Raw genomic sequence first — 22,565 nt, 5'->3', positions numbered from 1 at the left:
TCAGCGATACACAAGGGAGCAGTAGGAGAGATAGCGAGAGGAGCTTCTGACTCGCACCTTCACCCCCAACCTGGGATGTGGCGCCCCCTGCAAGGCTGCGACGGGCCCTGTGAGGCTGCAACAGCCCCAGTGAGGCTGAGACGGCCCCTGTGTGGCTGAGATGGTCCCGGTGAGGCTGAGATGGTCCCTGTGAGGCTGAGACGGCCCCTGTGAGGCTGAGACAGCCCCTGGGAGGCTGAGACAGCCCCTGTGTGGCCAAACACAGGGACACATCGCGGATGGAAATAGCTACATTTTCCATGTGTATGACCCGGCAACAAAAAGCGTACACCTAGGGATGAGGACAGTGGGGGGATAAGGGCAGAGGGTGGGGTGGGAACTGGGTGGAGGGGAGCTATGGGGGGAAAAAGGGGGAACAACTGTAATAATCTGAACAATAAGGATTTATTTTTAAAAAGTTTAAAAAATTACTTAAAACAGTGATTGGCATATAATATTCACTCAAAGGGGTTATTATTTCCCACTTGAGAGATTATTATAAGAGTTAAAGAGAGTAGAAAGTGCCACAACACAATGAAGGGCACACTGTAAATTCTCAATACACTCTAGATTTTTTAAAAAATATTTTTTTATAGATTTTTAGAGAGATGGGAAGGGAGAGGAAGAGAGAGAGAACACAACATTAATGTGAGAGTGGAATATCAATTGGCAGCCTCCTACCAGGGATTGAGCTTGCAACCTGGGCATGTGCCCTGACCAGAAATTGAACCATCAAACTTTTGGTGCACAGAGCAATGCCCAACAACTGAGCCACACCAGCCAGGGCTACGCTCTAGCTTTTAATTGATCATCATCTGTATTACATACAACAGGTTAAAGACATCAAATAGAGTGAAGCAATGTGGAGTTTAGTGAAATGTATTCAACTTTGTGACAATAATCTGAATTATTTCAGGCTCTCTTATTCTTAAGCTTAGTATGGTCACAGGGTTAAAAGATATGAAAGGTCAATAATGTTGTGACAGATGGACTTTGTTAGTTTCAATGATAAAGTAAAGATAACTCCAGGCCTTTAAATATTAGTGTTTTCAAATATATTATCTAATGGGGCCCGGTTGTGACAATGTCAACTCCAGGCAATATCTAGCGATCTAATGGCTGTTTGGTTATTTAGGTTTTTCTAGATTATTATCATCATCCTTGTCATATAATAGCCTTTGTGTCCTTTATATCATAGGATAGTCAGGTGTTACTCATTTGCTTCCAAGGCAAATTGAGTCATTCCACTCAAATGTTTGCAGTAAGTAGAATAGAAACTTGTAGAATCATCTTCCTCTCTCATAAATGAAGCAACAGCAAAGTGGTACAGCATCTCAACTCTTCAAGTTCCTCAAAATAAGTTTTGCTTTTGCAAAACGAACTTTTAACTTCCCACATTCAGTGAGCTGTGTTATAGTCAACATGACTTGCAGCCACGTTTGTTGTAATTTTTTAAATATGTGGAAAAAACGAAAGATATCGACCATGTATTACCTTAACCAAGATGCCAAATTATCTAACTTGTTTCTCCAGGCAAGCAGCCCAACCACAGGAACAGCTCCCAGGAGCCAGTCAAGATTGTCTGTCTGTCCATCCACTCAGGACATCTGTAGGTAAGTGCTCAGCAAATGATTCTACTCAATGTTTTTCAGACCAGTGTTTTGTATTCTTGTTTTACGTTCTGACTGTGTGGCTCTTGCTTCTGCCTATGTTGGCCATGGATAATTTATACTGGCCTAATTTTTTTTTCCTTTAGTGAATTTCTTTATTTGATCTTTATTTACCAACTTTTGGTCCATGCTATCATTTTCATTGCTCTCTCTCTCTCTCTCTCTCTCTCTCTCTCTCTCTCTCTCTCTCTCTCTCTTTTCCCATGGCTTTCTGTCCATTCCCATTTTCCATTCTTTGCCTGATGCCTTGTCTAGATCTACCATCTTGCATGACATATCAGAAGATGGTTTTGAGCAATGCACCCCTGTCTGGTGCTGAGCCCTGTAGGAAGGAGTCTTGTAAGAAATCAGTAAAACAGAGACCTAGGAGGAGGAGGAGGAGGGCCTCTGAGAGATAAGAGCCTGCAGACTAACAAATAAAAGGGAGAATAAATGATTTTCAACTCCGGATCTCACACCCCAGGTGGAGTGAGCTTCACTTAGATTCCTCAGATTCATCTCCCCTAGATGAGCGTCCTTGGATGCAGGCAAAAAGAAGAGCCCACGTGAAATTCCAACTGTCGCGAAGAAGGAGAAATAATAATGAATCACGTGGAAGCTTGCATGGGTCTTCTGCTCCTAATGGAATTGATCTGGTAAATTTGGGATCCAAAGATAAAAAGCAACAAGAACTGACTGAATGTGAGAGTTGCTCTTTAAACCTCTGCAGAGGAAAAGGCCTCTGGTACCAAGAGTGCAGTCTTCCCCTGCCTAGAGGACCCTATGAGATTGAGCGATCCTCAAGGCACCATGAAGAAAGCAAAGGCGGATACCACCACAGGGATCCACAGCTCTTGCATAGTCTTGGGCAAAATGAGATAATCAAGGAAAGATTTTCAGAAACAGATTCCAGCACTGAAATAGTGGCAGTACCAGAAGGCGGCAAGTCTGTGAGTGATGTGGGGTTCCAGGTGAATAACTCTGTTCAGAAGCCTCCTGCCAGCTACTATGACAGGTCTGATAATTTAAAACTATGCAGGTCAGTCACTATAGAGAAAGACTGGATGCCCTGCAAATGTATTTCTTTCTGCTGTGAGCTATGTGTGTGTTTGACACTTACCCTTAAATGCATAACATTTATCCATGCTCTTGTCTGGTGGATATAAGGTGGTAAAATGAGAAAAGGTGCATCTGAGAAGAACATAAAATTAGATTTCCCCTTTTCCCTTTTTGTTAATTGAATAATGGTTTATTCTAGTAAAGGGACTGACAAACCAGTTAGTCTTGTATCCATTCTAGTTAAGACAAGACTAATAGAAGGAATATGAGTGAGAGCATGAAACCTTAGATTCTTCAATGTAAATCTGGTGAACTATTAGCACCCCGACAGAAAAGATATTCAAGGTAAGGGGTTTTTAAGGTCAGAATTTTGTATCAGAAAAATCTCCTGCACAGTTGGTGCTAATTTGCTTTCTAGCTGTTTGACTCAGCAGGTAATTTAAGACTGAAAGGACATAAAAACAGGTCCTGGACATGCCAGTGCGGTTGCTGGAGCCTTCAGGGAAGGCGGCCACATTAACTGTACTGAAAGGTCTCAAACATGCAGGCATTTCATAGCTGTAAAGCTGCTTTCTTGCACTTTTTACCCAACTGTACACATTTTCATCATTTATTCATTTAAGCCTCAATTGTGCATCGGGTTTTATTCTAGGCTTGAAAATATCATAATGCCTGAGATTTGTATAGTCTCTAACATCATAACTTACAGTCAGAGGAGGATAGCAGATTCAAAACTCTTTCATTATATAATTATGATTGTGATTAGGAATATGATAATACAACAAGGAAGTTTTAATTATTCTGGGGATCAGAGAAGAACTCTCTTAAGGAAGTGACAAGCTGACCATGGCTCGAAGGCTGACAGGAGTTGATCAAGGAAAGAAACCAAGGAGACCATCCAGAAAGAATGCCACTATGAAGCCAGGATGAGGGGAGGAGTTTAGCAATCTAGGAAACTGAACACTGGCTGTCCTGGCCAGGGGGTGGTGGGTGAGGGGCATGGGTGGTAGTGATGAGAACTGAGAGGTGGAGAGAGGCATGCAAAATATGCTAAGGGATTTAAAGAGAAATGACATCATTAGATTTGTATGTTAATGTGAGTTTCTTGTAATCTTTTGAATATGATTTAAGTGTGGCTTAGCTAAAATGTTGGGGGATAGAATAAAACACTCTTTCCAGTCCAGACTAAGAATTCCCACTTGCAACCATCTGTTGCCATTTTCCCAAACCTCCTTCCAACATAATTTAATGAAAGACAGTCAAAGAAGCTGGTTGTAATTGGATAAAAAAATAATGCTTGCAATTAAAGTCATAGTGGTTGGTTCTCCTAACTTAAAAGCACTGCTCTGGAGGAATATTTTCAAAGACAGGATATTTCATTTAGATTTCTATTAATGAAAGTGAGATCGATGGGCCTATTTTCTTGCTGTGAGTTATCATCAAAATATACCCACTAAGCAAATACTAAGGACAGCATATTGTACTAGATGCTGAGGCTAAAAAGTGACAAAAGATGTGATTCTTCCAGTAAGTGGCCTATTATCTATTAGGAGAAATTGAACACACACCTGAAAAGATGAAAGTTCAAGGCAGTTCAGGGCGAATTTAAGAAGAGGAATACTGCAGGCATTTGAAGAAAGAAAACTTGCTGAGAGCTGGAACAATCTGGAAACCCCTTAGGAAGGGGCATTATTGGGACTGAGAAAAGTAGAATTTAGTTTGGCAGAGATGTATGGGTGGCATTCCAGGCACTCAAGCCAGGGAAAATACCATGAGCCCAGACTGGGATGCAGGAATGACACTATGCACTTAAAAATTTTGTGTGAATTTTTGTGACTAGTTTGGAAGCTTTGCATAGATTGATAACAACTAAAATTTTTTAAGAGACATTATAAACAAAATATGCATATCCTTCCAAGGAGTTTAATTCTATTCTGTAGTCTTATTTTCAAACAGCCTCTTAGTGCCAAAGAGGCCGCCTCGAAAGTTGAGAACAGATTAAGAGTATTGTACTTCCTTTAGCCGATCTTCAACCAGAGAAGTTTCATGATAATCTCTCCTATATAATGGGGTTCCACATAGTATTCCTTTAAGGAGAAAAGAAGATTCCACTGCAAAAGATAATACAGAACAGCCTTTGCTAAATAAAATAGTCTCAACAAAGAACAACATACACAGAGTAGTCACAGTATCCTGAGGGTGTCCTGGGAAAGGAACTTAGATGTAGGAGAATGAGTTGGGATGAGGTAGAAGTATCTTACTTTGAGATAACTAGGACTAGGATGATATAGGGTAATGAAAGGGGGGTAACATTGGCATCCCACCAGGTGAATAGGAACAATCTAAATGCTTGGCATTGGTGAGAGCATAAGACAAAGGCAACAATGATGACTCCAAATCTTGGAACTTAGGAGACAGTAAATGCTGATGATATTGGCAAAGGCAGAAGAGGTCAGAGGGAAGCTGGTTTGGGAAAGACATGATGAGTTCAATTACAGGCAGGCTATTTGTTATTGCAGTGACATTCAAGGGTCAGCTGTCCAGCAGACAGTATGAGACATGTCACTGAAACACAGGAGAGCAGTCAGGGCTGGGTCTAAGTACTTGTTCAAGCACCAGTGAGCTATACACAGACCAACACTGAACAATCGCATTTTTGCAATTGACGTTAGTATGACGTATTAGCACAGGGCAACAGCACAAAGATATTAAAAATGAAAATATAATTATGGTCATAAAGGACATATATATTCTCAGGAAGGTGACTGTGATGCCAGAAAAGTGAATGAAAGCTTTAAATGAGGTCATATGTAGGGGGGGAAAGCCTCTAGATGGACACAGCCTGAGCACCAGCGTCCCCTGTGAAGGGGAGAAAGATGACCCCTGAGAGAAGCAGCAATTGCCTTGAACTTGCAGTCCAGCTTCAGAAATGCATAGGCAGGACCAGTCTCAGCCACAACCACAAAGCAGAAGCTTCTGAGTCCTTCCTCCTTCTCTGTTCCGAGCACTGAGCCCCCACGAGGACACTCTGCTCCTTTCCACCTCATCAAAGCCTTATTTAGAGAAAGTTTCTCTTAGCCAGTTATAACTTGCAGGAAATTTAAATCTTCACAGTTGTGCAATGGGAGAAGCTTTTCCTTTTTTAATAGAAAAATTTACATTTGAAAAAAACATGAGTTAGCTCATGTTAGCTCATGCTTGAAACTTTTTAATGGCCTCTTAATAGCCCTTGGTGGCAAGTTCAAAATCTTCAATATAATTTACAAAGTCCTGCATGATCTATCAGATCTGCCTCCCCAGCTTCAATGCCCATCATTGACAATGGCCTATTCATGCTGGTCTTCAATTCCCTGGAAATGGCCAGACCTGTCTCTTTTAGGGCCTAGAATGCCTACACATTATCCCCTCTGCCCTTCACCAGACTGACTCCTAGTCATCCTTTCCTTATTTAAGTGTCATTTCTTTAGGGATGCCTTCACGATGCCCTAACTAATATTCAGGTCACCTGGGAGTCAATTTCATAGCATAATTTTAAATTGCTAATGTATAGATATTTTTGTGATTGACTGCATCAAATTTGTTCATGGCAGTGTTCACAGTGCCTGAAAGATAGCACACACTCAACACAGTTTTTGAATGAATAAGTTTAGGGCTAATGAATTTTTTTAAGGGAGTCATTCTTACTGTGTGAAATCATCGCATTAAGAGGTGGATTATCTCACCTTCTATGGAACCAACATGTAAAGAATACTCTACACCAGCAGTTCTCAAACCTTAGTGACATCAGTTGACTACAGGGCTTGTCAAAATACAGATTGTTGGATGTACCCCCAAAGTTTCTGATTCACTTACTTTGGGGTTGAGCCCATGCATTTGCATTTGTAAAATGTTCCTAGGTGATATAGATGTTGTTGATCTACGGACCACTTTTTTAGAACCTCTGTTCTATGCTACAAATTCTTTCTAGGCTTTAAGTGGGAAAAGAGTAAAAGTACTTGAACAGATGAGTATGAGAAGCATACTTATAGTTTCCTATCATATTCTATTGAATTCTGACACAAAGCATAATTCAATTAGTTTCCTGTATTTCACTACCAGGATAGTTTGGGTCATCTCACTAAAACCATAGACTGACAAAGTCTCTACTTTACCAGGAACTCAGATACCATAGTTTGGGTATTGTTTCCCTTCAAACCCACTTCCTCATCTCAACTACCCCCATTTCTGTCAGTGACTCCACAAATTCCCTAAGTTTTCAGTTTTAACTATTTTCTTCTGCATTGAATATATCCGGTCTCTAACTAAGTCCTGTCATTTCTCCCTCCAGATATTGCTGTTGACCTGTGTGCCTTCTTTCTCATTGTCAGTGTTCTGTTTTGGTCCTATTCTCCACAGCCACCCCTCAGCCTGCTACCTGCTTTGGTCAGGATTCTTCCACTAGACTAAAATGGACTGAAACCAATTCAAATGTGCTTAAGTGACAAAGGGAAGTATTAGCCACAGAAATGAAAATCCAGGTATACAGATGGCTTCAGGGACTCTAAAAACTCAAACAATGTTGTTTCTCTCCCACTCCTCCTTCTCCTCTTCCTCTTCCTCTTTCTCCTTGTCTCTGTGTTTTCCTAATTTTCCCCAACAGAGGGAAGAGGCCATGTGGATAGGAATAGCTTCAGGCTTACATTTTACCCATCAGTGACCTAACAGAAAAGAGGAATGTTCTCTTCCTGCAGTTGCTCATAAAATCTCAGCCTGCCTTAGGTCACATCTTTGGGCTAATCATAGTCACCAGAGGCAAGAGGCATTATGCTTGTAGCAAGTTCTTGGATAGGGAAGTTGGATTTAAAATGTGGCTGTTGGAAACCCCTCTAGAATCTTATGAATTGGTGATAGAACATTTCAACAACAAAAAGAGCAGCAGCAGGACCAGAAGACATGGGAGAAGAATTATAAGCAAAAAAAATATATAATAGTGTTCAATCGCCATCAAACTCATGTCTCCCCACACCCCCCAAATGCCCCCTTCTCTTCAAATGCCCATATTTAGGCATGCTATCCTCATTTTTATCCTTTTTCATGAAGCTTTTCCAAACTCTTGTGGTTAACAGTGATCTTTTTTATTGGAATTCCCATAACCTTTATAGTAAATATCACATATTTAGTATTCAGTTTTCCTCTAATAGTTTCATGTGTGTTTCTCTTTTCCCTATAGAATAAGCTCCTTGAAAATAGGTTAGGGATCATGTTTTATATCTATTTTGTACATTCCACAGTACTCAAAGTAATTCTGGACTTTAGAAATTACTCCAGTAGAATTTGGGGCGGGGGGGAGGGGGGAGGCATTGTAATCAGTGAATGCTAAGACTTGCAGAATCCATGGGCATGATAATGGGGATTGGGTGATTCAAGGTAAAACAATTAAGTAGTAATGAATTACATCAATGGTTTCTTTAAAAGAAGAAAAACCTCAAAGTAAATAATAACTCCTAGTAATTAGTAATTTTCTAGTTCTAGCTTGGGTTAGATGGTGAGTTTAAAGGTATACTTTATATTTTCTTCCTATAACCTTCATTAGGCATATTCTCATTAAGAAAAAAAAATGTTTTGAGAAAAAATGGATTTAAAAATGGTAAAAAAAATAGTCTGTATTTTAACTTCTTTAATTCTATCAAGGTACAGGAACTATAAAGTGAGTGTGAGAAAATGTCTATAGCTCTGGATGTTCATAGCAGGAGATTCCTTTTCAAGAGCATTTGGATCAGGCTCTGTGATAAAGCACTAGCATCTGTTAGATTGATGTAGATAACTTTTGAATAATAGGCTTGAGCTTAAATCAACCTTTTTATCTCTGTCATCATATCCGTGTACTCATGCATTTCACACATGGAGCAACTATTTCTTGAGAATTTACTCTGTTTTGGCAATGTTCTAGAAGTTGGACATATACTGGAAAGGACAGTAATGATCCCTTACCTCATGAACTTATATTCCAGTTGGTAAGACAAATAATTAAACATGAAAATGTAAAAAAAAAGAATTGATGAATGAAGCTAAAGGAACACATCGCACCTAGTAGCACAAAGCAGGTTTCCCAGAGGAACTAACAATTAAATAGAAACCCAAAGGAGAAGTAAAAGTAAGCCAAGCAAAGAGAAGAGACCATCTATTCCAGGAAAGGATGTGGCATATGTGATCACCCAGAGATGAGTGAGACGTGGCATGAAAGGATATCAGTGTGGCCTGGCAGAGAACAGAAGGAGGGAAATGGGAGGCCATCATGGAAGTCCTTATCAACCAGTTAGGAGTCTGGACTGTGTTCTAAAAATAAGGAAAAATTTCTCTAGACTTTGAAGCAAAAGAATGACACTGTTTGTGCTTTGGAAGATCACTCAAGCTGCTTTTGGAAAGTCGATTGGAGGGGGGCAAGACTGAAGTCAATGGAGACCAATTAGAAAGCCATTGTGGTGTTCTAGGGGGCAGGTGATGGTGACTGTATAAAATTAAATAGATGGATTTTAAAGTATTTTGAAAGGAAATCAAATAGGATTTGATGATAAAATACATATCTGTATGATCTCAAGTTTCTGATTTAGAAAACGGTGCAGATTATAGTGCCATTCACTATTGAGAGAACGAACACACTGCTTGAGAAAGATTTAAAAGAAGATGGAGCTCAGTTTTAGACTGATAGTTTGTGATTCAAAGCATATATCCAGAGAGAGATATTCAGGAGGCAGGCATATATAAAGGTCTGGAGTTCAGAAGGTGTATCTCAATTTTAGATGAAGATTATGAAGCCGTGCACATATAGGTGGTGATTGTCAAAATCTCCCATGGAAAATTTGCAAACTGAGAAGATGAGGGCATGAAGAACCCTGTGGAATAGCAACATTTAATGGTTTTGGAAAAGAAAAAGGAACCAACAGAGAGAGGAGCAGAATCGATAAAAATCATGTGAAAACCCAGAAGTGTGTAAAGGAAAGATAAAATGTGATGAATGGAGGGAAGGATGAATTTGGAGGACCCTTGAGCTGAGAGGAGAGAGAGAGATATCATTTGAACATGCAGAAAACAGAGGATTTTTATTTCTTTATTAAGGTCCCACAGAGAATTTAGGAAAGGATGGGACTCAAAACTCAAAGTAGAAGGATCTCCATGGCAAACAAAATAGGTATGTCTTTTTTTGCAATAGAGGTAGAGCAGGATATGACAAACATGGACAAATATGAATTTACAGATGTTACAAGTTTTTTTTGATGGCCTTGTAGAAAAGGGGGGTGGTAGCGGGGTCAAACATCCAGTGAAATTTGAATTTCAGATAAACAACAGATAATTTTTTATTAGGACATACTCAACACTAAAAAATATATTTGTTGTTTATCTGAAATTCAAATGTAACTGGGCCTCCTGTATAGTTTTGCTAAGTTGGGCAATGCTAAGCATAATAATATAGAAAAGCATTATTGAAAGTTCTGTTGAGGTTCATAACTACGAATTTATGTGGCCACAGACTGCAGGAAGTATAATTTACCTCCGCAACACATCATTTAAATGCAGATACAACCATAAAAGGCAATTGAACATGTATCTTAGGATATATACTACCATATATAATCTTGAAATTTAAAAACTAAGAAAAATATGCTCTACAAATAAGATTTTTGAAGTAAAATACATGTCATTGGGTAGTTTTATTGTCAATATTTCTTTAGAGGAAAAAATACTTCTCTTTACTTTAATATTTAAAGCAATTATCATAGTCACTGGGAAGATGGGGTTCATAGATTCACAAATCATCTGCGTCACTTTCCCATCTGCTCTTTGAAGACCTTTGAGACACCCACACATATTATTATCTATCTCTTTCTTGGACATATTATTCCTGGGGCATTCTTATTCCCTTTATAGCTCTAATTATGAGAACACTTCTCCTAATATTTAACCAGCCTGTATTGTAGTTTCTACCTGGTAGTCCTAGATTGATATTCACTCAGTAATAAGTGAACATTATTTTTTTTGCTTTTGTAACACATTCTGTTACTTATTTTTATTTCTTTTTCTTTACAAAAATGAGTCTGATGTTCTGTTTTCAAAGTCCATTCCATGAGTAATATGTAAGCTGTTCAGTCTTCAATATTCAGGTGAGCAAGGTCCTCCTAACGGACCTAATGAAAAGCATTCATTTCTCAAATTTATTCTTTTCCTTGTGCCTTTGCCCTTCTTTTGCTGAGTCTAGTAGGAATTAATAACAACCCTTCACCTGCTCATTTTAATAACAGCTGAGTTGGTAGGAAGTATAGGTGTGAACACTGTTGGTAACCTGCCGGAGATGAGTTACTTGGGATGACTCAACATAGACTCACAAGGTCTCACTTCCAACTCTTACTTTCCCTCTACATGAAGTGTTCAAATTTGCAGAAGGGAAAATGTTCCTCTCTTCATTTACATGATAAAAAGAAGAAAAATGGATGAGCATTCTAAATGTATGTAATACTAGTATGATACAATGTTTTAGAACTATTTCCTTCGTTGAAATGAATAATTTTATTTATTGCCATCCTTAGTAAAAATTCAGATAGATACTATGCTACTTTATTTTACAGACTAAAGTTTCTCCAACAAATAAAAGAAAAACGTTTATAACAACACATTTTATTTTATTATTTTTTTAATATATTTATTGATTTTTTACAGAGAGGAAGGGAGAGAGAAAGAGAGTTAGAAACATCGATGAGAGAGGAACATTGATCAGCTGCCTCCTGCACATCTCCTATTGGGGATGTGCCCGCAACCCAGGTACATGCCCTTGACCGGAATCGAACCTGGGACCCTTCAGTCCGCAGGCTGACGCTCTATCCACTGAGCCAAACCGGTTTTGGCTATAACAACACATTTTAATGTTATAAACATTTAGTGTGATTTCACACAGTCTATTAGCATTTATCTCAGTAATTTGTATTTTGACACTGATATATGTACACACACACACACACAAAACCTACGAGAGAAATAAAAAGACTTGTAGAAAAGGCATTATTTTATATATTTTTAATATATCTTTCAAAAACATGCCTTGTCCTTGGCAGTTTCTTTTTTCCTATAATTGTTCTTAATTTGGGGAGATAATCTTTTCAGGAATGGAATGACAGTATCATCAATAATACTGATTGTCTTGACTGGTAAATTATCTTACATGACCAAAACCAACTGGATTTGATTAATTACCTTTTAATTTGGAAAAACAGGTCATTCTGATTTTTGGAAATAACATGTACTCTATAGGCCAATTATTTAGCAAGTTGTCTTTTAGAAAGGAAAAAAAATAGATATTTCCCTGTTTATACAACTATCTTAAAGTAGATTTTAGGATCAGGAATTTTCCAACCTGATTTCAGGCAAAAAATAAATAGAAGCATGATACTCCTTTAGACATATAAGTTAGGATTTACATATTATAAAGCTGTTTATACTGTGCTACATTTATCTTTTTTTTGTTAATTTCTAAGTTTATTATGCCCAATTATGCCAAAGTGCAAAATACTAAATAAGAAGGAATATCAATCAGATAGAGTTTGTCTACTTCTTTATTTAAGAACGATATGTTTTGAACTTTAAAAAACCCCACAATATTTGTTCAGGATTGCAGTTAGTTTGATCTATGTGCTTCTTTTAATAAGCATATATGATTGACAATATGGAATTTCTCCTCTGTCTCAAAAAGAAAATGGAAACCCTCCCCCTTCTCTCACACAAATTCATTTTTAAACCATTATGTATATAGTAAATTATGTATCCTATATATTTATGCAAACAGAAAATGGATACTGTGTATTTTAAAATCATAAATATTGAGTATAGTGCTTTCTGGTTCCCAAATATGATTTATATCTGACAATTTATGTATAGCTTGAACATTTCCTCTATTTGTGATTACCATTTAGGTCCTCATCTTCCTTATAGCACAGTGGTTACACAGTCATTTCAAATCTTCTGCAATGGTTCTCTGACGAAGGTAAATTTAAATACCAGGGTATCTGGTTTGGTTCAAAAATGTAAATGCCCCTGGGACAGCCTGGGGGAGCTGGCATTTGTTTATCACACTCTGACAGACTTACACTCAGCTCATCGGAGTGCTCTCCTTCCCACCTTTGTCACGCAAGGACCCCAGGAGTCTCTTTGTTCTCCTTCATTCACTCCCAGGTTCATGCAGAACCAAAGAGGCCATAATCCAGGAGCCCCTGTGTTTGGGAAGCTTCTGGGAGGTGGATTTTACTTTAGACATTATGCTGAACATTTCCTTCTTCCCTTCATGGTTATCTAACAAGTGATCATCAAAACCTCTCTGCTTTCTGCCTCACTTGCCGGACTTTGTTTTTATTTTGGCCCTTCTGAGCCTCGCCTTAACCAACTCTGACATCTTTATTTCACACTCTTTGATCTAAGATGCTCACAACCAAATGAAAATGTTTTGCCACACTGCAAGATAGTAGCAATGAAAAATTAAAATAAAAGAAGAATAAAGACAGAAAAATAGCTAGAGTGAAATGGAAGTCATACACACTGTCAAAATGTCCATGCATCAGAGGAGTCCTGGTTGCAGTCAGCAATCCAAAGCCTCGGATTTCTACCAGATAGACTTGCAAGGATCAGAGAGCTCACCGCACCCAGTGGTTCTCAATCTGGACTGCACGGTAAACTCACCTGAGAAGTTAAAAAAACAGTTGCTGTCAGGACCCCTTTCATATCCCTCGGAAGTGATGTCTCACCATGGGTCCAGAGATTATTTGAATGAGCACCCAGGGCTGAGAGTCACTGATTTTTAGCCCAATGTCAAGCGAAGCAAATGAAGCCAGTATGATAATATATTGCAAGAACTGTACTTGGGTAGGAGGTCCACTAGGCAGCACTTCTATCAACTGGACACACTAGAATGGAGCCTGGGGGTGAGCAACAATTTCTGAGGTCATTTGGGACATTGATTCTCAAACTTGACAACTCTATTAGTAGATAAAAGATATAGTTGCTTTTAACAGCCTCCACCTTGGATTAAAACTCAAATTTCTCATCTGTGTGCAAGTTTTTGACACTACAGTTTAAAAACACATGCCCAAAACTAAACCCATGGCTGTCAGAGTACAGTCCCTGCACCAGTAGCATCACAATTACCTGGGAACTTGGTAAGCATGCATTATTTGGCCCCAACCTAGACCTATGGAATCAGAAACTCTCCGCGTGGGGCTCAGCCATCTAGGTAGTAACTGGCCATCTATGTGAGTCTGATGCACACTAGTTTGAGACTAGTAGAAGACAAGCAGTGTAAGAGCATGTGTTCATGCTGCAGGTGGGTAAAAAGAGGTGCTTTAGAGAACAAGGGAAAGGGCCTAATGTAAGTCTGTGCATGAGGGACAGCCAAACATCAAGCAAATAAGTGACATGATGTTTGTTGGTATTTGATGATTTTCTATTTCCTTTTAAAAAATGATTTGATATACTATAGGTATAGACACATATACATACATATCTATGTGTCTATATGTTTCTACAGTTGGCCCTCCATATCCATGGGTTCCACATCTGAGGATTCAACCAACCATGGGTCAAACATATTTGGGGGAAGTAGTTATGTTGTTGCTGGCATGTGCTATGTAGTTAGGCCTATCATGGTTGTGTCTGTACTGAACATGTACCATTTTTTTTCTTGTCATTATCCTCTAAATACAGTATAACAACTATGTACATCACATTCACATTGTATTAGTATTATAAGTAATGTAGATATAGTTTAAAATATAGGAGAGGATTGTGTAAGTTATATGCAAATCTATTCCATTTTATATAGGGGACTTGAGCACCCATAGATTTTGGTATCTGTCAGGGATTCTGGAACCAATCTCCCACAGATACCAAAGGATGACCATATATACACATATACACACTTAGACATATATATGTATAAACAGGGAAGGTTTACAGTTTTGAGTACATGAAACAGAGTTTATTCTTGTGTTATTATTTATTAATTATTGTATTATTTTCCATATGAACAACTATAAACCTCCTTTTGCCTTACTCTGTTAGAGGAGAAAATAGAAGGCCAAATATGAGATGGATTGACTCCATAAAGGAAGCCATAGGCATGGGTTGTCTATAGGAGCTGAGCAGGGCTGTTGAGGACAGGATATTAAGGACATCACTGGTTCATAGCAATGTCAGGAATTGCAGCCAACTCAACAGCTTGTAATACACACGTGTATGTGCATGTGTATGTATTACATATACAATTATACATACACACTCCACCATACTTGAGGTTTGCACTTTAGCACTTGCACTTTTCACTTTTGGAGTTTGTGCGTGAAAATAAAAAGTCTACTTTACCTTTCATTAAACTCTATATTGAAGTTGCACATTTTAAATTTTTTCAGTGTTTCTATTTTCAAACAAGACAGCTGCTTTAGAGACATAACAGAAAGGCAAAGATATCAGGGAAGAGCTATATGTAATGATTGCACCTGGCATACATGATTATTTAAGTACATTCATATTGGAGGAGAAGAAAAATGATATCAATTTATCATTTAGATTATTTCATAGTGGAAAATTTTGTCCAAGAATGAGAAAGGTCAAAAGATGATGAAAATTCAAAGATTCAAATGAAGGCTAGAGAAAGACTCAGTGGACAGTGATGAGAATGGAGAAAGTTTAGACACACCCACAAATCCAGCCAGGTTAAATACTAATGATGCAGTTGAAGACACCCCTTGCAGCTAGCATGTAACAGGGTAAATAGGTTTTAGCTTCTAAGAAACTGAAGCAGAACCTCATACACCTACATGAAATGTCAGAATACCCATACTTGCATAGACCATAGATGTAGACCATACCCAACATGAAATAGCAAGTTTACATACTTAAATTCAGACAATACAAGTTATTCCCAACATTGGTATATGTGTATAGAGTGAAGGCGCGGGACAAAGTATTCTTCTTACTTTTCTGTCTTTCCAAATGATAGGTATTTGGGGTATAGAATGGAGACTTGCAAATAGGATTAACACCTTAAATTTATATTTCTGTTAAAGTACATTTGATTGTTACATGGAAATCCTTTGGTTACTGTGTAACCAAAATATTAAAAGGGTGACACCTGAAGCTGGACAGGAAAAGCGCAGGAAAGCAATGCACATGGCCTGATAACAGACAAGGCACTTTCCACTTGCTCAGATATATGTCTCTCTAATATTTATAACTTGGTTAATCTACTAGAGAATAAGAAAAAAGAAAGGGAAGTGGAGCCGGAAAAATATCCTTCAATCTCTCTATTTTTAGTTGTGGTTATTGTAAAGAAAATTTAAAATAGAGGAAACTCCTATTTTAAACTTAATTACCCAGATTTTGACATATTTCCTTTGAATCATTTTTATGCATGTAAGTTTAATAGGATAATACTATGTTTTTATTTATGTTTCTTAATCACAAGATGTAAAGTTCTACACATAGCTTTTGAAGAATGAAACCTGTCAGAAAAAAAACAATCTTAAAGGTTTTTGTCTAAATTCTGTTTTCTCAGGATTCTTAATAAAATATAATTTTATTTTTATAAGGCATTTTAATTTAGTTCAACAAAATTGTACTTTGTGCTGATGATCAAGAAACAAATGACTGGAAAAAACAAATGGTATAAAAGTCATTCCGGATTTACTTACACACTAGGAAAATATGAATTAGAAAGAGGAAGTAAGTAACTACATTATTAATTTACATATTTGTAACTCTATTGCTAGTTATAAAATATATTTTAAATATAATTATTCCTTGCAATAATTGTTATTGGTAATTCTACCACTTTTAGGAAAAAGTATTTTTCAAATATAATTATTCACTGAAATATTTTAAATTCAAGATAGTACAGAATTACTTCCTTCAACTTTTCAAAATGACTGTCTCCATACAGTGTGACTAAGGTAAAAGTTAAATTATGAACATCATGGTTTCCAAATGGTACCTGTGGTGACGAACAAATGCTCAGATGCCCTATAAGTAGATTAATCTTGAGCATCTGTCCTGAGGAGCTTTAATTAAAACCCTAAAGTGAGTGTAATCTGTCCTTTACTCCCATTCTCCCATAGTTCATCCACTTTTCTTTTCCCAAACTGATGCCTGAGTTTTACCAACTTTACTTCATAGTCTCCTGTTCTCTTTTCTATTTTCACAACTATTACACTAGTTCTTGCTTTTATTATTGTTGACTTTAACTTTTATAATATTCTCTTCTTTTTCTTTGTAATATCTGAAGTAACAGCTAGATTAATTATTTTTGGGGGGAGACATAGACAAGCTGATTGTATTTTACTTTTTTAACTATATTTTTATTGACTTCAGAGAAGAAGGGAGATGAAGAGAAAGATAGAAACATCAGTGATGAGAGAGAATCACTGATTGGCTGCCTACTGCATGCCCACACTGGGGATCAAACCCACAACCCGGGCATGTGCCCTGACTGGGAATCAAACCGTGACCTCCTGGTTCATAGGTTAATGTTCAACCATTGAGCCATGCCAGCAGGGCTCAACGTTTTTATTAATTTATTTTTTTTTTATGTTTTATCTTTATTGTTGAATTACAGATGTAATTTCCTCCCCATTTCCTCCCCATTGCTCCCTTCCAGTTCCCACCCCACGCTAGGCCTTCACCACACTATTGTCTGTGTCCATGGATTATGCATATGAGCATGGAAGTTCTTTTGTTATCCCCCCGCCGCCTCCACCCCCTTTCCTCTGAGATCTGTCAGTCTGTTACATGCTTCCATGCCTCTGGACTTTTTTTTTCCGTCAGTTTATTTTGTTCATTAGATTCCACATATAAGTGAGATCATGTGATACTTGTCTTTCTCTGACCGGCTTATTTCACTAGTATAATACTCTCCAGGTCCCTCCATGCTGTCTCAAAGGGTAAGAGATCCTTTTTTATAGCTGCATAGTATTCCATGGTGTAAATGTACCACAGCTTTTTTATCCACTCATCTACTGACGGGCACTTGGGCTATTTCCAGATCTTAGCTATTGTAAATAGTGCTGCCATGAACATATACTCTTTCTGATTGGTGTTTCGGGATTCTTAGACTATATTCCTAGAAATGGTATCTCTGGTTCAAACGGCAGTTTGATTTTTTAAATTTTTTAGGAAATTCCGTACTGTTTTCCATATTGGTGCAACAGTCTACATTTCCACCAAATTCTTTAGTGAGTTGCTGTTACAATTGAATAGAGTTAAAGGATTTTATGTGTGTTTGTGTGTGTGTGTGTGTGTGTGTGTGTGTGTGTGTGTGTGTGTGTGTGTTTTCATGTTGGCACTGGATTAAGAAAATGTATTTTAGGCTCTCCAAATCTTACTTTATTCTTCAGCATGACATCCCACCCTAACTTTTCAGTTCCTTTCAAACTTGGCCACATACTTGACCAGATTACCTGGTCAATTCTACTTCTAAGCATTCACTGCAAAATATCTTCTATGTCTGGAGTCCTCTACCAGCTTCCATCTCCATCTGCCAAAATTCCATCCAGGATCCAATTTTATTTCACATACTGCATCTTCCATTAGGCTTAACCACTCCCTACCCCCAATATGTACTTGATCTTTATCTCCCTCACTTATAACAGCACTCGATATGACACACATCACATTGTAACTTCGATTCTAGCTAACTGTGCAATTGTCCAATGTGTAAACTATGCAAGTATAAGCTCCATGAAGGGCACAAAGCCTGAGGCTTATTTATCTTTTTATTTATCACAGCACCCTGTCTGATCTTGCACATAGTAAATATGCAACAAATTATTTCTTGAGAGAATGATCAAATAAATAAATGAACACATGGATAAATAAGTGAGTGAATGAATTAAGACCGACCATTCTTCATTCAGAGTTCTGGAACTGCCCAGCCACCATGGCTCATTTGTTGAGCATCAACCTATGAACCAGGAGGTCACAGTTCAATTCCTGGTCAGGACACATGCCTGGGTTGTGGGCTCAATCACCAGTGGGGACTGTGCAGGAGGCAGACAATCAATTATTTTCTCTCATCATTGATGTTTCTATCTCTCTCTTCCTCTCCCTTTCTCTCTGAAATCAATAAAAATATATTTTTAAAAAGTACTGGAACTACTGTAAAACATTGATATTTTGCTGAGAGACTTACTTGCCTATATAGGAAAATTTGTATGCAGAAGTATATTTCTAATTCATTTAGTGCATTCTTGGTTGTCTGTAAATAAACTACTTTGTCAATTATCCATGAGACTTGAGACTTCCTTTGATGTAATGCTCAGCCAGATAAGATTAATGAATGAACAAGAAACAGAAAGAAGTCTTGGTTGAGAATGAGGTTATGAGGATTCAAACACTTAGCAATCACAAAGAAAGAGCTATCACAAAAACAATTTGAATAAAGAGTCTCTGCCACGTGGAGAGAAGAAGAACACTAAAGAGTTATGATATTTTTCCTGATAGGGCTGTTATTATATATGTACCAAAGCCCTACTCTGTATCTGACCAAATATATTTATTTATATCTACACAGAAAGCAAATGAGTGTGTATTATCTGCCCTTTTGTTTTTTCTTTCCATTTCAATATATGCAGGTAATAAAAATTGAGCCTATTAACTTTAAAATTACTTGCATAGAAATATCTCTAGTTTAATTTTGTCAATCTTACAAACAAACCCCAAAAGATCTCAAAGCTTACATATAAAATGAATGTTTGCGATGTGTAAGAATGTAGAGAAAATCATTTTCTAGGGATTATCTAAAAGGGAACATTCCACATTTTTATCTTTCCTGACTTGGAGGATTTGGACACTTTGAGCTGACCCTAAGACTAGTGAGAAAGATCTATTCTGTTATTGGGCACTTGCGGCTGGGAATTGAGGGGTGGCACATGCCATCATACAGGGGGAGAAACATCTAATGTACTCCATGAACTCATGGAGCCTTCAGAAAGTCCCCAAGGAGGGCCTAGCCCCCTATGAGACTGGATCACTAGGCTAGATGATAACACAGATCCTGTTATCAATAAAATTGAATCATAACCAGAGGTGATGAGGGCCACAAGCAGAGCAATTTAAATAGAATATTCCCAATCCATTGCTGCTCACACAACCACAATAACCTTTGAATACAAAGAGGACTTGGCCTCCTCTGCTTTCATTACTGGCACAGCAAGGTGATCATTTTCTTCTCCACGTTTTTCATCAGTGTGATATCTAGTGGGAAGAAAATGCCGCTGATTAGTTGTGACTTTGGATCAGCTCCAGGATCAAGCTAGGAGCCAGGGACATTGCTCTGCCATTGTCTTTGGTGTTGATCATTCCCTCCAGCCTGTGCAGATGGTGTGAAGTGTTGACCAAGTCAGTGGTGACAAATTAGGGCATGAAATTAAACTCAGGAAGTCATTCTATGTAGCAGGGTTGTTGTTGTTTTAGTTGAAAATACTCCTTTGAGAAAAGTAAACACTAAAAAATCACTTGTGTGTGAAACGCTGTCACTCATCTGTAGATATTAAGGAGGTTGTAGATTCAGAATGGCCAATCTTAAGATTATAAAAATTGTATTAGCTGTCTATAAAATATTTTATCCTTATATCATAATTATATTTTTAATTAGAGTTTACAAGATATTTTTAATCTCAGGCTGGATGGTAGCTTATAATGCTTAGCTTCATTTCTTTAAAGAGAATCTGATTTAAGGTTGCTTGTATTTTGAAATCCAAAAATGTATGCTGATTCCATGTCAATCAGAGTTGCTGGAAACAGCTGTTAGTAAGAATACTATTATTAAGTGCTGTCCATCTTCTTCTCTACTTATTAAATAAGAGTTACTTCTCCTTTCTTTATCGGATCAGTTTGCTTGACTTCCTCTGATACTCAGAGAGGGTATAAAATTGGTATACCACAGTTTGGTTCCTCAAATGTTAATGAAAGAGTAAAGGGTATGTGCAAGGATCATGCATTTCTCACTTTCATTATAAGTGAATTTTCCCGAAACATAAACAAAACGCTGGTAGTTGGTAACAATTTCTGAGAATTGCTAAATCATCTCCCTAAGCTCTCTCTTTTGGTTTGTGCTCTGTAATGCCTTAAACTATGTTCAAGTAATACCTTAAGCTATACCATTCCCAGGCCATTTATGGTCTAGCAATTTGCCATTTTTACCCTGACTTTTTAACACTCTTACCATATAAATTACTCTTAATATCATGCTGTTCTTTCCATACAGAGAAGATCCTGCCCCCAAAAAAATTAATAAATAGGAATTTATTCAGCTCATAATAGAAGAACTTAGATAGATTAGACAATTAACAAACAACAAGGAAAAGAACTGTATGGAACACAATTTAAGAGCAATGAAACCTCAAGAAATGAAGGGAGCATTGTAGGGGAAGAAGAGTTAGACGCTGTTGCATTGGTGCTGTGAGTCTTAGGAGAGCTCCACTTAGATGCGCTGTTACCAAGAGAGGGAGGGTCTCAAGAATATGAGATTCTATTTGAGGAAATTCTCAGAGGCACACGTCACCAGAATGCAGCAGGCTGGCAAAATAACCACCTGAGCATTACCTTTAAAAAATACTACTTATCCTTTATTGACAATTAACTTAATCCTTATAAATAGTCCTATGACTTGTATGCATGCATATAAGCATAACCAATGGACATAAGAAACTGGGGGGGAGAGGAGGCCAGGGGATTGTCAAGGGCGGGGGGGGGAGGGAAAGGAGACATATGTAATACTCTTTGTAATACTTTAAACAATAAAAAATAATAATAATAAAGAGGGACTACAAGCTAAAAAATAAATAAATAAATAAATAAATAAATAAATAAATAAATAGTCCTATGAAGTAGATGCTGCTACTTTATTTTATTGAGGAACTTGAAAATACAAGTAACTTAACAACATACTTATGAAGAACTATGATTCTAATGCTTATTTTACTTGTAATAACCACACCAGCGTTTCCCAACGTTCGTCACATCTGTACACAAACAGAACATGACAACATTTGTGAGTTAACCGGGATTAATGGATAACACACCCAAGACTTTTACACTGCCCTCTAGGCTCAGAGGAAGCAAGATCTTGGCACAGTGGTAATTTATTTGTGGCAAAAGTTATTGCTTATGATCTGGTAAATATTGTAAGAGGCTACTATGCCTGTATGTTAGGGATTAGTGGGAAATAACAATAGTATGGTCAAGGTAAATTTGGACTATGGAAGGTCAAAATACAAATCAGGTGATTGTATTTGATTGATGATAGAGTTCTTAAAGAGTGGCCATATATTAAGAATAACTGTATGTTTTAAAAATGATTTGGAAGGAGCAAAACCTTAAAGATAGTTGGTGTCAAAGGTAATTGATAATTGACCATTCAAAACTACTAGAGAGGTGACAGTGAGGATGAAAATGAGGAAGATATGGAAAACACTGAGGGAGAAAAATATTGCCACATTAATGACAATTTCAATATGCAATTTGAAGTACATGGAAGGTTCAAAGATAAAGGCAAACCAAGAGAATGGGATATGTATAGAATGGCATCTTTGGGATGAAAAGCTATTTTGGAGAAGATGAGATATAGGAAATAGTAAGTGTCCCTGTGGGGATACCCTGTTATTGAAGTTAGAAAACTGGCTGGAGTTTTTTGCTATTAGAGGGGCAGAGGTTGTTTTTGGAGATGGATGTTTTAAAATCACAAATCCAGGAGCAATGCTTGAAGTTGTGGGCCTAGATTGCCTTCCTACAAAAGGATAGTCAGTATAGAAG

The 22,565-nt window shown here is 37.6% G+C and overlaps 1 protein-coding gene across 1 annotated transcript in view; it reads left to right on the top strand.

Moving 5' to 3' along the window:
• MARCHF1 (membrane associated ring-CH-type finger 1) overlaps window positions 1–22,565 on the top strand; it is a 369,429-nt gene that overhangs the window by 293,560 nt on the left and 53,304 nt on the right. Inside the window, 3 exon segments of the mRNA XM_059697760.1 lie at window positions 1,573–1,652; window positions 1,965–2,021; window positions 2,023–2,727. Of these exon segments, the coding sequence (XP_059553743.1) occupies window positions 1,573–1,652; window positions 1,965–2,021; window positions 2,023–2,727 (842 nt within the window).

Source organism: Myotis daubentonii, chromosome 5, assembly GCF_963259705.1.
Source record: "Myotis daubentonii chromosome 5, mMyoDau2.1, whole genome shotgun sequence".
NCBI classification, from domain to species: domain Eukaryota; kingdom Metazoa; phylum Chordata; class Mammalia; order Chiroptera; family Vespertilionidae; genus Myotis; species Myotis daubentonii.
The sequence above is the reverse complement of the archived record's forward strand: the minus strand, read 5'-3'. Positions and strand labels throughout refer to the sequence as shown.